This window comes from Fukomys damarensis, unplaced genomic scaffold (assembly GCF_012274545.1).
Source record: "Fukomys damarensis isolate Sample0158 unplaced genomic scaffold, DMR_v1.0_HiC HiC_scaffold_12, whole genome shotgun sequence".
Lineage (NCBI taxonomy): Eukaryota > Metazoa > Chordata > Mammalia > Rodentia > Bathyergidae > Fukomys > Fukomys damarensis.
In genome coordinates this window covers 53,419,896-53,434,152 of record NW_022900924.1, presented here as the reverse complement: position 1 = coordinate 53,434,152, position 14,257 = coordinate 53,419,896, and the positions used below count along the sequence as shown (strand labels likewise).

At 44.8% G+C, this 14,257-nt stretch overlaps 1 protein-coding gene across 5 annotated transcripts in view; it reads right to left on the bottom strand.

The window, feature by feature from the left end:
- The window catches only part of Abcc5 (ATP binding cassette subfamily C member 5), a 79,488-nt gene extending 66,493 nt beyond the window's left edge, over positions 1-12,995 (bottom strand). For 4 of the 5 annotated variants that reach the window (XR_002025349.2, XR_002025350.2, XM_010624275.3 and 1 more), the window contains exons 1-2: positions 12,869-12,987; positions 8,329-8,530 (exon numbers count right to left, since the gene is read on the bottom strand). Coding sequence is in view for 3 of the 5 variants with exons in the window: in XM_010624275.3 (XP_010622577.1) it covers positions 8,329-8,478 (150 nt within the window). In the remaining 2 variants the exon portion in view is untranslated. Of the gene's footprint in view, positions 1-8,328; positions 8,531-12,868 lie in introns of all 5 variants that reach the window. The other variant, XM_010624274.3, reaches the window with a different exon arrangement.
- Between the last annotated feature and the right edge of the window lie 1,262 nt (positions 12,996-14,257).

Sequence of the window (14,257 nt, the reverse complement as noted above, 5' to 3'; positions counted from 1 at the left end):
GAAAAAAAAAAAAAAAAAAAAAAAAACAGCAATCAAGTGGGCCAGAAGAATTCTAGAACCAACTTTCACAAGGGCGAGAAACTAGAGTAGGAAAAGCCTACTATTCACCTACTATTCAAAGGCAGGTGCCTTGCTGATCTCAGCCCTACCAGTTAGTAGCCATACAGCTCCGGGAAAGTGAGCTAGTTGGAATGTCAGCTTGCTCATCTACGGCTATGCCGTGTTGCTCTCACGCCAACGACCAGCTGCTAAAACAATTCACAAGGGTAAGTGCATATACCCAATAGGTATAACTCACACAGTGCCACAGTAAAACAGGTGTTTTTTCTGCAGGTCAGAATCTATCATTACCCCATAACTGATGGAAATCTGAGGGCATTCTGGTGTTTCATAGCCCAATTCCAAGCACCTTACTCAAAGTTCCTATTACACTGGGGGGTCCAAGATTAACTGTTAATGCCATGATAAGGTTTCAAAGGAGTAAAATGAAAATGAATCACAGGGCAGGGAAACACGTGAACCCACTGGTTGAAGGGACAGAACAACCTTTATTCCACGAGCTGTCGAGCAGAGGTTCCCAGCCCTGACTACAGGTCAGAGTCACCAGGGATCTTTAAAACAACACAGCTGCCTGCTTTCCACCCCAGAGACTGAACTAACTGCTCTGAGGTAGTTCTCCATAGATTTTTTAAAAAATGTTCTTCAAGTGACTTTAACACACAGCCTGGCCTGAAATCACTGCTTTAAAAATAGTGGAACTTCTGAATCTGGTCTGTTGCATGAAACAATATCCCTTCAACAAGATTTTTCAGGCTTTTGCATTTATTTGTTTGTCTGTTTTGGTACCAGGGATCGAACTTCAGTCCTTGCACTTGCAAGGCAGGCACTGGGAACCACTGAGCTAGATCCCTGGCCCTTGTATTTGTTTTTGTTTGTTTGGTTTTTTAGGCTTTTGCTTTTTATTTATTTTTTTTAATTGAGTTTATTGGTACAATCTAGGTATACAATACAGTTTCATTCATCACTGGGATTCTGTACCTTTACATAATAGGTCTTGACTAGGCTTTTGCTTTTTCAAAAAAAGTGCTAAAATACAATTTGCAAATAGAACTTCTTTCAGTGCTGAACACACTGTGTTTAGCATCGAATGCTTAGTACAGGCATCAAAGGTTCCGTTTGTGACCACAGAAGCGCAGAGCTGTCTAAACCTGGCCACCATGGTAAGCCAAGGCACAAAGGTTCCTCTCAGGGAAAACTAAGCTGCTTCTCTACCAAGGGACACCACGCTGAAGAAATCTAAGTGACTGCTCCATACCATACCTATACCACACTAACTGAAAGTAAACAAAAGGCTGTGAAGTTCTCCCAATTCTACCACAACCATTCTAACTTATCTCTAAGCAGTCTGAGTATGTGTCTATCACATAAATCCCTTTTGCCAACATTTTTTTTTAAAACAACCACATCCTGAACTGCAAGGTTAAGGAGAGCGGTCAGGACTGCTGGCGCTGCGGGCCGTTCCTCACTCCTTTCAACAGCTCCACACCCTGGCCAGGACGGCGCGCAGCCAGAACGAATGTTCTTTCTGAAGGGAAGCCAAGGCGCTCAGCCACCTCACCTACAAGCGGCCTCACTCGGCCGTGCAGACCCAGCCCGCTCTCCAGGGCCTCACCACCCCCTCCGGGCAGCTGAGGCTACAGGGAAGTGGGCAGAATGGCTGTGCAGGTCCCGTCTGTCTTTTAAAGTACACACATTTATGTATAGTCTTGCTTTCTCCCTCCATGAGCAGACTTTGTCAAACCGAAGTCTTCACTGAGGATCTAACAGAACTAAGTTGAGCCTTTGAACAGATGATTCAGAAAACAATCTTAAATGATTAAATCACATATGAACATCTAAGCAGCTTATGCCTCAAAGGAGGGCAGGTGTGGAAGGGCTTGACCAGCTTAATTCTGCTAATGAGTGGACTTCAGGGCACCAAATGAATTTCACGTTGGTCTTTAAGTGTGAAACTGCCACGTACAACCTATACGAAGACTTCTAGAGACTGTTTCTTCTTCTTGACACTTTTTTATTAAGACAGAGGGAAAATGGTTAAGACATTAAAGAAAGTATTATTAGCAGAAGGTTACCTAAAAATAACAGCAAGGTTTCCCCGGGAAAGTTTTCACTGGCCATTTGTAGCTTCCGAATTACTTTTTCTCTTTCTGCAGTGTTGAAAGCGCTGCACCTGCCAGGTAAGCACTCCACCGCGGAGCTGTGTTCCTGGCTCTTCAGCTATCTTCGCCACACACAGACTGAGGCAGTTGAAACTGCTCTGAAAATAGAAGCTAGTTCCAAGAGTATCTTTCCCTTTTGACAGAAAGCTCTTTTAGCCCATGCCAGCAAGCTGTATTTATTTCCCTTTAGCAGAACCCTTCCAGAGGGAGTGCAGTCTCGCTGCAGTTGGTAGGCAGTGTAAGAGAGCTCACGGCCAAGGCAGCAGGCCACCTCGCCCCATCAGGATGGAGCTGGCAGTGAGATCCCCAAGCAACAGAGCCACCTGGGCTGCCACCTCCACCTGGGGTTCTGGACTGCTGCTGGTGACCAACCCCTGGCATGAGGCCAGGGCCCGTGCCCTGCCAAGCTGGATGGGTCCTTATAGGGAGCAAGAAAAAAAAAAAGGAGCAGGTGTTCTTACTTATCTTAATACTGTCCGGAAAATCTGCTAAGTCACTGAATACCAATTCAAAGAAAAACAATGCAGAGCCACAAAATACTAATCTCCCTCATCCTAGTCCCCTTCCTAACAGCCAGCAAACTCACCAGCAAGGTCCTCGACTCTGAAAACACAAATGTACAAACAAACTCACATAAGCTTAGTCGGTAAAGAAAAGATTTCAGGCTCAATAGTTCATTCTCAGGTGTCATGTTACTGCATGGACTACTTTAGGAAAAGCAGAGTTGTCTCTGGGTAGAAGACTGATTTTTTTTTCTGCTATAATCTTATATACTTAGCACATTTTCTGTAATGAGCTTTATTTCTTTCCTAATAATATGTCTTAGAATCATTCCTGGTAAAGAGATTAGACCCACATCCTTAATTAACTTCACCTCCAAAATTTTACAAGAAGCTAATTATGAAAACTGCAACCAAGGTTAAAGAGTCAGCCTTAGGGCCAGGGAGTTAGCTCAGTGGTTCTACCGCCCACCTCGCAAGCACAAGGACCCAAGTTTGATCCTCAGTACCAAAAAAACAAAAAAAAGAGTCAGCCTAGCAAAAAACTTACAAAATGCTAAGTGGAAGGTCCCTAGGTTTTTTTACGAATACTTGCTTTGTCACCTTTTCTAGATGAAGAATATCCCAACTTGAAGGAAAATTCCACCAGTGGTGTTTTTGAGAGAAGGGAAAAATAATGCAGTAATAATGGCATGTGAACTTTTGCTGACTTCTGCTTATTTCCCATTCTTCCTCCTCTCCCAGATTGGACACGCTAGTGAAAAACAAGTCACTCTCAGCACTGGACAGGGAGCACCAAGAAAAACCATCAGCACAATAAAGCAAAACTTCATCAAAAATATGACAGTGCTGTCTTGTTTTTGCCTAAATACTGAATTGAAACAATTAAACCCAAACTCCTTAACTTATCAATCAAGAACACCCATAATTTGAAACTCACTGACATAGCCCTGTTCGGATTTATTTTTTCTTTTCCTTTTGACTTCGCCCTCTTTACTGGACTTCACACATGTTTAAGGCCAACAGGGCCTGGCTGTCTCTCTACCCCCAACTCTTTCTTCTGCCTGGCACCCTCACTTCTCCTCATTCTACTGACTCCTCCCCATCGCTCGTCAAATGCTCCCTCCCGTCCCCTCCAAGGGAGACGCACTTCTTTGTTAATTCCCACAAGACTCAAAATTACAGTAACCTATGTAATCTCTGTGAGCTCCTGCATCTGCTGGAGGACAGGCAGGCCCAGCAGCCATTAATCTTTATCTGCACCAGACCCCTAGGTTTTGGAGAGTGCTCAAACATTTACTGAATAAAAAAGGAGTGACCACTGTATCTTAAGAAAGCAAATCTGGGTTGGGTGTAGCTCAGTGATAAAGTATATGCCTGGCATGCAGGAGGCTCTGGGTTCGAGCCCCAGGACCACCAAAAAGCACGAGAACAAAAACTTCGGGGCTTGTGGACACATATGATCTTCATGTGCATAATGAACACAATTCTAAGAAAAACATCTGTGTCCAAAGAATCGGGCCTCAGGCACTGTAACAGTGCTCAGTAATGGGCTGGATACAAATCTTCAAAGGAGTTGAAACAGTGCCAGCCCTAAGTCAGCCAGTTAGCTCCTAGGCTCAAAGAACTAACAGCAATGGATGGCATGGCTCTGAACACTGAGGACTGAAGGGTGTCTGCAGAGCATCAGGCTGTGTGTGGTCACAGGCACTGACTTTAGTCCTGGAGGAGTACACGTGAAAGGCATCATTTTTACCCAATGATCTCCGAGCATATGCAGGAAACTACAAGAGACATGACTGATTAGAACAGTTTTCTCAGAGCATTCCAAAAGAAAGATTTGGTCATAACCCTAAGAAATAGCCAAACGGTGTCTCTGAATCTTTGTTTACAGCATTGACCCGTTCAAAATTGGAACAGGGGGCCGGGTATTTGGCTCAGTGGTTCTACCACCTGCCTCGCAAGCTCAAGGACCCGAGTTCAATCCCCGGTACCAAACAAAAAAAAAAAAAAAAAAAAAAAAGAAAGAAAGCAAAATTGGAACAGGTTCCTTGGTCCTTCACTTCTGACACTCCTTTGACAATCTCCACGTTAACTGGATCTATCAAAGGCTAACAGGAGTAAATGAAACTTTATTTTCCAATTATAAAAACAAGATGTATCCTTATCTTGTGTTACTTTGAGGTACTGTCTGCTGCCGCCCCTGCACTCCCTGTCCAACAGAGTGACAGGAGCCTGCCCAGGAGCATCACAGGGTCACACTCCGCTCCACAGGCGCCACCGGCCATCCCGGGGCAAAGCCTGCTCTCTCCCATGGCTTCATCTACGTGGATGCACTAATGGCTCCCAGGTTTTCCTTACTCTGTTTTTTGTCTATACTCCACCTACTCATAATTTTCCCTGAACACATCTCAAATCCCACACGTTCACAAGCACTTACTCCTCACACTCGATCTTAACCAAGAGGCTGAGAAGCGATCAGGCACTCACTTTTCTCCCAAGTCTTTTCCCACAGGTCCACTAACAGTTTTAAGTCCTCACCACCAACCCCAGAAGTTCCACACCCTTCCTCCCCTTCCAGAGAGGCCCCTCAACCTCCTGCCTCCCCCACTTTCACTTCTACATTCTGAAGCAGACCCCTGACCTCTCTCACTTGGAATGGCTCAGCAGCCTCCCGACTACTCCTGTATTTTGTCTTTTTCCTGCACAGGATTTTTCTGCATTGTTTCAAGACTAGCCTTTCTAAGATAAATATCTAGTTTTAAAAATACCTTCTCAGAAGCCAACTTAGTGGCACATGCCTATAGTTGCAGCACTTAGGAGGCTGAGGCAGGAAAATTTCGGTGATTTTAAGGTCAGCCTGGGCTACAAAGTGAGTTGAAGGCCAGTCTGAACTACATAATGAGACTCTGTCTCAAAAACAAACAAAAATCTCAGTTCAGTGTTAGTAGCCATTAGAGAAAGGCAAAGTAAAACCACAGTGAGATATTGGACATACCTATCAGAATGGTTCAAATAAAAACGGTAATACCAAATACTGGCAAGAATGCAGAAAAACTCATCACTGTTGCCGGGAATGTAACATGATACAAGCACTCTGGGAATGAGTATCGCCACTTCTTATAAAACTAAGTATGCACTTATCCATACAACCCAGCAATTAAGAGTACTAGACTTCCATCCAAAAAGATGAAAGCTCTGTTTACACAAAATCCCATACAGGGGCCAGGGTTTTAGCTCAGTGGTTCTGTCACCTGCTTTACAAGCGAAAGGTCCCGAGTTCGATCCCTGGTACCAAAAAAAACAAAACAAAACAAATCAAAATCCCATAAAGGAATGTTAAAAGCGCGATTATTTGTTAACTGTCACAAACCAAAAGTGACTCAAATGCCCTTCCATGGATAAATGATTAAACAAACTGCGGTATAACACAGAATTTTCAGCAACAAAAAGGAAGGAATCACTGAAGCACCTAACAAATCAGGTGGTTACCAGGGGAATTAGACTAAGTGAAAAAAAAAAAAATCAATCCCCAAAGATTACATAATACATGATTCCATCTATATAGTTGCATTCTTCAAATGACAAAATTTCAGATGTGAGAAAGGCTAGAGGTTGGCAGGGAGGCAGGGGAAGGCGCCAATGGCTGGTAAGTGTGGCATGAGAAATCCTTGCAATGGGGCTTCAGTGTCCAGACTGCGGCCGTCGTCAAACAGATGTAAATGCGGGAGAAAACTGCATAGGAGGCGTATCCTCCTATCCCCGTGAATACACGTAAAATACACGATGAAATCCTTATGAAGTCAATGGACCCTATCAGTGCGCATCAACATCCTGCTGTGATACAGAGGATAGCTCTGCAAAATGTTACCACGAGGAGGACATTGGAACAGGTACACAAAGGAACGTTCTGCATGATTTTCTCTAACTGCATATAAACCTAGTTATCTCAAAATAAAGGGTTAAAATATTCTCATTAATTTCCAACAGCTCCCCAGTGCCCATAGTGAAAGGTTCCTCGGCACAGCACCCAGAATCTTCCTTCTCCTTTACAGACCCTACATGCTATACAACTAGTTCCAAGAGCTAATATTTACGGAGCAATGAGCATACCAGGTAAGGCTGTGTTTTATATGGGTCACCTCACTCAACTCTCAGTGGTCCTAGGAGTTAAGTATCAGTGTTGACACTGCATTAAACATAAACCACTACGACGGCATCTACGCTCCCGATACACCATGTACCTTTTCTCTTCCTAAGGTCATTCCTTCTATGGCCCAAAGCACCTCCCCAGCCAATCACCCCTGAAAGCCCCACTCCAATGTCACCTCTGTGAATATTCCACAAGGGTGTCACGTCTAGCACTCAGCTACATTCAATGTTTAATTAACACAAGGTCTAGACGAAGGACACAAAGAAGTTATCAAACTGGCACCAAAGACGTATTTAACACTGATCATACCGAATCTATGTTTTCCTAAAGGTAAGCCTGAATAGCAAGGCATTCTAAATACAGTACCCTAGATACACATTCTAAAGATCTATCAGAGAAAATACTCACTAATACGCAATGGCTCTTTTTTTTTTTTTGCACCAAAGAGGAACAGGTTGTTCAGGATAAGAAAGGCCAGGTCAACAGCAAAGTCCCTCTCTTTCTTAAATTTTCATATTTCAAAAGCATGAACATAAACCTCAACTTCCTAAACCCAGACACCCCTATTCTGCCCATAGCTACCTTTGCAATTCAAGAAAATGTACCGAGCGTGGTGGCACACGCCTGTAATCCCAGCACTCGGGAGGCTGAGGCAGGAGGATCGCTGTGAGTTCGAGACCAGCCTGGGCTACATAGTAAGTTCCAGCTCAGTCTCAACTACATAGTGAGACCCTGTCACAAAAAACGCCCCCCAAAAAAGTATAATTTTTTTTTCTCACAGGGGAATAAAACTCTCCAGTTTACAGTATATCTTAACTGTTTCTATTGGAGGAAAAGATTTTAAAGACTGCTTTACATTCATGAATTTACCTAAAAAATTTACTGCCGTTCACTCCTTGAAATCTGAGCATGTCTCTCCAAAGGATTCATATTTTAAATGCAGACAGAGACAGAAGGAATAAAACCAATCTTGTTTAAGTACAATAACAAAGCTTAAGAGTTCATATTCCTCTCTACCCAGCCTGCTTGCTTGTAAGTCGTCTTCTAGTCGAAGCCTTTTCAGAAGGCTTCAAAATAGAGTCACTAGGGCCGGGGATTTAGCTCAGTGGTTCTGCTGCCTGCCTCACAAGCGCAGGGACCCAAATTCAATCCCTGTACCAAAAGAAAAAGTGAAAAAAAAAAAAAAAATGTGGAGTCACTAACAAAGAAATAGTTGAGAGAGATTTCGATACACCCTCTCCTTCCATTTGTTGAGCGCTTACTAAGGGCCCAGGACTCCTTCATAATTAACCATAAATTCCTTTCTTTGTGCTAAGCACATGATGCCCCACTGAGCTATTCTCAACAGCAACACAGAGCTAATAAAGAAAAATAAATATTTAAATGAGGCATTGCACAAAGAAAGGAGGTGAGGTGCAGATCTGTGCAACAGGCAGACGAGAGAAGGACTCCAGACCTGTCGAGTTCTCTTGAACTTGGATTCTTCCCGATCCTGCTCCCGCTCTCGGAGCTCTCGGCGCTGCCCCGAGGCGCTGCTTCTCTCCCTGACACTTCTGTAGCCAGGGCTAGGGATGATGTACTCTTTTCCTATGTCGATGTCCTTCATCTTTGCGGACTGCAGGTGCCAGGGCTCACAGACTCAGTTTTCGTCACGGTTTCTGAAAGTAAACGTTTATCAAGAACATGAATTTCCTAAACTGTGCTTAATTAATGATAAAGTGCTTTAAACTGAGGCGGGGAGCGCAAAGGTATTAAAGCTTTCCACCATTACAGTTACACAAATAATTTCCCCAAAAATTTCAAGAATATTTCATTTTTTAAGAAGACAAAAAATACAGTATAACAAAAAAACAAGAAAATTACCTTCTCTTATCTTCAAGCGGGGAAAACAAACAAACAAACAAATACTCTGTTCAACTAAACTCAAATCCAAAGAACAGGGCTGGGGGTTTGGCTCAGTGGTTCTGGTGCCTGCCTGGCAAGCACAATGGCCAGAATTCAATCCCTGGTACCAAAAAAAAAAAAAAAAAATCCAAAAGTACAAAGTATTTGGATTAAAAAAAAATTTTTTTTTAACTTTCTGGAGATAATTTCAGCTTGTTCCAAGCATTAAAAACTCCACAATTTTAAAATGGACACCATTACTCCTACCAAATTTTACTAAATGAAAACTTAGAAACACCTATCCTACATTTTTATAATTAACTAGTGAATTAGCCAATGTTACGTTAACACTCCATGAAGTTACACAGCTAAAATATGAAACAATAGGGTAACTTAACTTTAAACACAAACTCCCCATGGGACACCAAAATTTCTACATTAGGGTCAGGGATTTAGCTCAGTGGTACCACCGCCTGACTCACAAGTGCAAAGACCAGAGTTCCATCCCCGCTACCAAAAAAACAAAACAAAACAAAAAAGCTATAAATTAAACAGTCATGATGGCCACACAATTCCATAAATATACTAAAAGAACCAACAACTTTGAATTATATGGTGGTTTTGGTTTTTGTACTGGGGATTGAACTAAGGCTCTCACGCGTGCTAAGTAAGCACTCTTATTGCTGAGCCACCCACCTACCCATTTTATATTTTATTTCTGTGCTTGCAAGGCACACGGCGGAACCACTGAGCTAAATCTCCGGCCCTACCCCTTTTAATTTGAGACAGGGCCTCATTAAGTTGCCCAGGCTGGCCTTAAATTTGCAATCTTCCTATTTCAGCCTCCCAAGCCATTGAGATTGCAGATGTGCAAGCCAAAAAGAAAAACTGAATTTTATAAATAAGTTCTATCTCAGTAAAGCTGCTTTTTTGGGGTTTTCTTTTTTGGTACTTGGGATTGAACTCAGGTCCTTGCGCTTGCAAGGCAGGCCACCGAACCGCGGAGCTAAATCCCCGGCCCTAGTAAAGCTGTTAAAGCTGTTATTAAATAGCAATAAAAACTAAATTTCTGAGGGGCTGGGGATTTGACCCAGTGGCACTGCACCTAACTTGGCGCAAGGTCCTGAGTTTGATCCCCAGTACCAAAAAATAAAAATAAAATAAAATATAAATAAAACACAGTTGCCTACTTTACACTAAATGCTTAAGTCAAACAGACCACTCCATCAGAAGTATCATAAAAATAACTAAATTTCCACCCTCTACTACAAAATCTTACCTAGTCTCTATCTGAAACTGTTCTAAACTCTTGCTTTCCTAACTAATCCATATCCTGTATCAACTCTGGCCACTTTTATAAAACGAAGGCCAGGCGTGGTGGCACATGTCTATGATCCCAGCCGTTAGGAGCTGAGGCAGGAGGATCACAAGTTCGAGGATAGTCTAGTCTATACAGTGAGCTCAAGGCCAGCCTGAACTACTCAGTGAGTCCTTGTCTCAAAAAATAAAATACAATAAAAAATAAAAAACGTCACCCACATGCCACTCTAAATCATTTCCTCCACTTTCAGAAGGTTCGTAGCTTTCCAGATATAGGTGAGAAAAACACCATGCATGGCAACCTCACTAGAAATTAAAGAAGTGTAGCTGTGTTGCCTTTTGGAGTCCGTAAATTCCCAGCTGCCACTGTGACTAAAAACAACTCCTGCAAGAACAAAATTCGGACAACTACAATTCATTTTTAAGGAATCAAAAAGGAATACTTACTAATCCTTTAAATACGAGACTAAACGTGCTTCACAGAGACAAGTTAGCAACACAAAGGTAGTTTGACTCCCTCCTTGTCCTAATTCTGGTTTGAGTACCCTAAATTGATAGAGCTAAGTTTTATCTTTTAAAAAAATCACCTTGCCAATGACAAATGCACAAGAACCTCGGCTTACTAAGCAAGAGCATAGTGACGGCATCGCTGAGAACTCATTAAGGCTAAACTATAAACAGACCTGGCATCTGCCATCTCCCCTGTCAGCTGCAGATAAGGGAACCTTTCCTGTTACTGGGCTCACGAAGTCCAACCTTCCCCTCAAAGATTCCCTCACCTGGCTGAGTGTGTGAAAGAGGAAAATTAGTCCCACTGTAAAAATAGGCAGAAAGGAGTGAGGGAGGCCAGTGGAATCTGTTCATTACACTAAGTGCCACATCAAAAAAAACACCTCAGAGCTGGGGTGTAGTGGCGCACGCCTGTAATCCCAGCGCTCGGGAGGCTGAGGCAGGAGGATCGCTGTGAGTTCGAGACCAGCCTGAGCTACACAGTGAGTTCCAGGTCAGTCTCAACTACATAGCGAGACCCTGTCTCAAAAAACCAAAAAAAAAAAAAATTTAAAAATTAAAAATTAAAAAAAGAAAAACTCAATTATCTAGCCAGATTCTTTCAATCATTTTATTTCAAAGGATGGAGCAGAATCAGTGGAATGAATGACCAGAGTGGCAGGAATGAAACCACTTCCTTTACAATTAAAAAAAAAAGTATTTTGTGCCTATTGTGACTGGTATAAGACATGGACTTCAGCAACCTACCCTAAGGGGCCTATCCTACATTATCCTTAAGGACCAGGTTATGTCACCTAAGAGGGGTATGGGTACAGTTTCCCATTATCTCGAACACCCCCACCTCTAATTTCCTGGAAAAACAAGCAGAGTCATGACGAGAGTGAGCAAGCTCTGAACAGGCACAAAGTTACTGTCTCTTCTTGGCCTGAGGAGGAGAGACTGTCCTCTGTGTCTTAGGGAAATGACAGGCAGGAAGCCAGTTAGGATTAGAGAAAAGCAGCAGGCCCCATCCCTCAACATAAAGCAAGCAACTAAGGAAAGACCACGAAGCCGGACGTGTTCTTTTTTTGTATACTATTTGTACCCTGTTTTCTGGTGTTACCTCTTTAAGTTAATGGAAAGTCTTCCAAAGGCTAAGTTGCCTGGCTATCAACAGGGGCAAGAAAAGGAGACTTCTGTTGAAGGTTCTCAACGGAGCTGTACAAGGAAAACAGCACAGTAATCAAAATAAGAGAACCCCCCAGTAAGTGCCCAGACTCAGATTTGACAGGGGCAAGGTTCCCTGTCTGCTGCCTTCTGTATCGGGACTCCTGCCCGTGCTAAAAGGGTAGGCTTTCTCCGGGTACAGCGGTAGGACTAGATGACACGGGGGAGGTGGCTGTGCAGAACCCTGACAACTGTAACCAGCCAGACTGGCGTCTCCACTACACCACTGTAGCCCTCCTCACTACATTCCAGAGTAGGGTTACGGCACCCCAGGAACCCTGCTCCAGGGCTACAACTGCACAGGGAAGCTCCAGAGCTAAAAGGTCACGTATTTACCACGCCCCCCCCCTTATCCGCTATACCCCATTCATCTCCTTCAAAACCTGAGAGTTTCCTGATCCTTCCTGCGCGCCATCTGCCTCTAGCCTGCCTACGTGTGTGGGGAAACCCAACGAACCCGGTGTGAGAAATGCAAAGCAACACGCAAGCCCTAAATTGTACGGGTAAAAAGGGCATCGGATGACAGTCAAGAGATCTGGGCTCCACTCCCGGCTCTGCCACCCGGCTGCGATGCGTGCCTTGGCGCGTACCTCCATCTACCGGTCTGCTAGATCAGGGTGCTTTCGGGGTCCGCGGCTTGCGCGGGTGCTCCCGGCCTCCCACCCACAAGCTCAGGAGAAGAGTCTCCCCCAGGCCAGCCTCGCCGGGTAGCCCCGGCCATAGGGCGTTCCCACCGCCCGCTCCGGACCGGCCCAGAGATTGCGACCCACACCCGCGGGCCGCGGACGTAGCACCCCCTGGTGGCGGCATCCGGGGATGGAGCAGGCAGCCGAGCACTCATTCCAAACCCACCAGTGCCCCTTCCAACGCAGGATCCCACCACGAGCCCCCAGGGGTCTTAATCCGAGGACGGTGCGGCGGGACACTGAAGAGACGCCAGGCCCCGCTTATCGGGCTCGGCTTCCCCAAACTGCTCGATCTCGAAACACACAGCTCGCCTCGAGGAAAAACGCAAGGGGGCGAGACCAATGACAACGGGGCGACACGGTAGAGGTAAGGTCGGAGCCGTCACCTACCTGCGCCCCAGCCCCCAGACAGGAGAGCCGGCCACTCAACCAAGCTCCAGAGCATCAGCATCGGAGCAAAACAAGCCTTTATAGCGACATCGGCCGCCGCAGGGCGCAGGCGCCTTGCGCTCAGCTCGCGCAAGGCCGAAGGGAGTCGTAGTCATGTTCTCAGCGTTCCCCGGCTCCGAACACAGCCCAGGACTACATTTCCCAGAAGCCCTGGTGACGCCGGGGAAGGGGCGCGGGCTGCTCCGCTGTTCGCCGCGCTCCCGGCGCTGCCGCGTCCTTCTGCCTCTGCTAGCGGGTCTGGAATCTTCTCTGCGGGCGTGTGTCCCAGTGGGCAGCTGGGAGGGTGGCGGGTGGCCCTGCGGTCACAGGTGGCCCGCTGTTCGTGGGCAGGGCCTCTCAACCTTTCAGGCAGTTCACGTGCCGGAAAATATCGTGAAGGTCGTCGCAGCCTGCTTCTGTACCTAGTGGGGTCCAAGGCACAGTCTTGAGCCCCAATCTTGTCTGTGTGGCCCCTAGGTTCACCTGCTCTTGATTCCACCCTGCGTTCTGCATAGAATGCATGATAAAGATTTCTAATTTTTAATCCCAAATGCCCATCGTATAATAATGAGCTGCCTGGTTTCTAGATACTGAGATGCCAGGATCGCAGTTTTAAAAGCGCCAGCACCCTTAGAAATACTATGCTAACTCATCGTTTTCTTTTTAAAAGTGGAATTGGGCTCCCAGAAGGCTCGATCCTTTTTATTTTGCGGTTTTATCTGTTTCTTCAACGTCATTGTAAGGGCGACCCTTTATTTTCTATTTGGGGCTATATGTTTGCTTGTTTGAAACAAAGTCTCACTGTATAGTTCAGGCTGCCCTTGAGCTCACTGTCTAGCCCAGATTGGCTTCGAACCCAGGGTAATCCTCCTGCTTCAGCGAGTGTTGGGATTGTCCAGCGTGCGCCACCCTGACCTGCTTCTTTCTGGGGCTTTACATGCCAGTCTTGTTTCTTTTAAACAACCTTTTGTGTGTGGATTATGATTATTCACTTAAGAGATTAAAAAATAAGGTAAAAGTAACTTGTCTTATCTTCAGTCAGGCTAGTTAGTGAAGACGCTAACGTCATAAAGCTGAAGTAACTGACATGGTAATCTCCATCGAGAGACATGGAAAGAAGACTCGTGCATATATGTAAATTTGATCCATGTCAGAGAAAACCTTACAGCTCCGTGGGGAAATGAGATTCAGCGAATAATACACGATAACAAAATTTGAAACGTGTCTGTGTTGTGTTGAGGGTAGGGTTGGTAATGCAAACCACCTCCAGGCAAAGAGCTAGGAAATCTATGTTGCAGTACAAACTTGTTTGTATTTTAAAATAACATTAATGTGCTGTACTAAAGACAC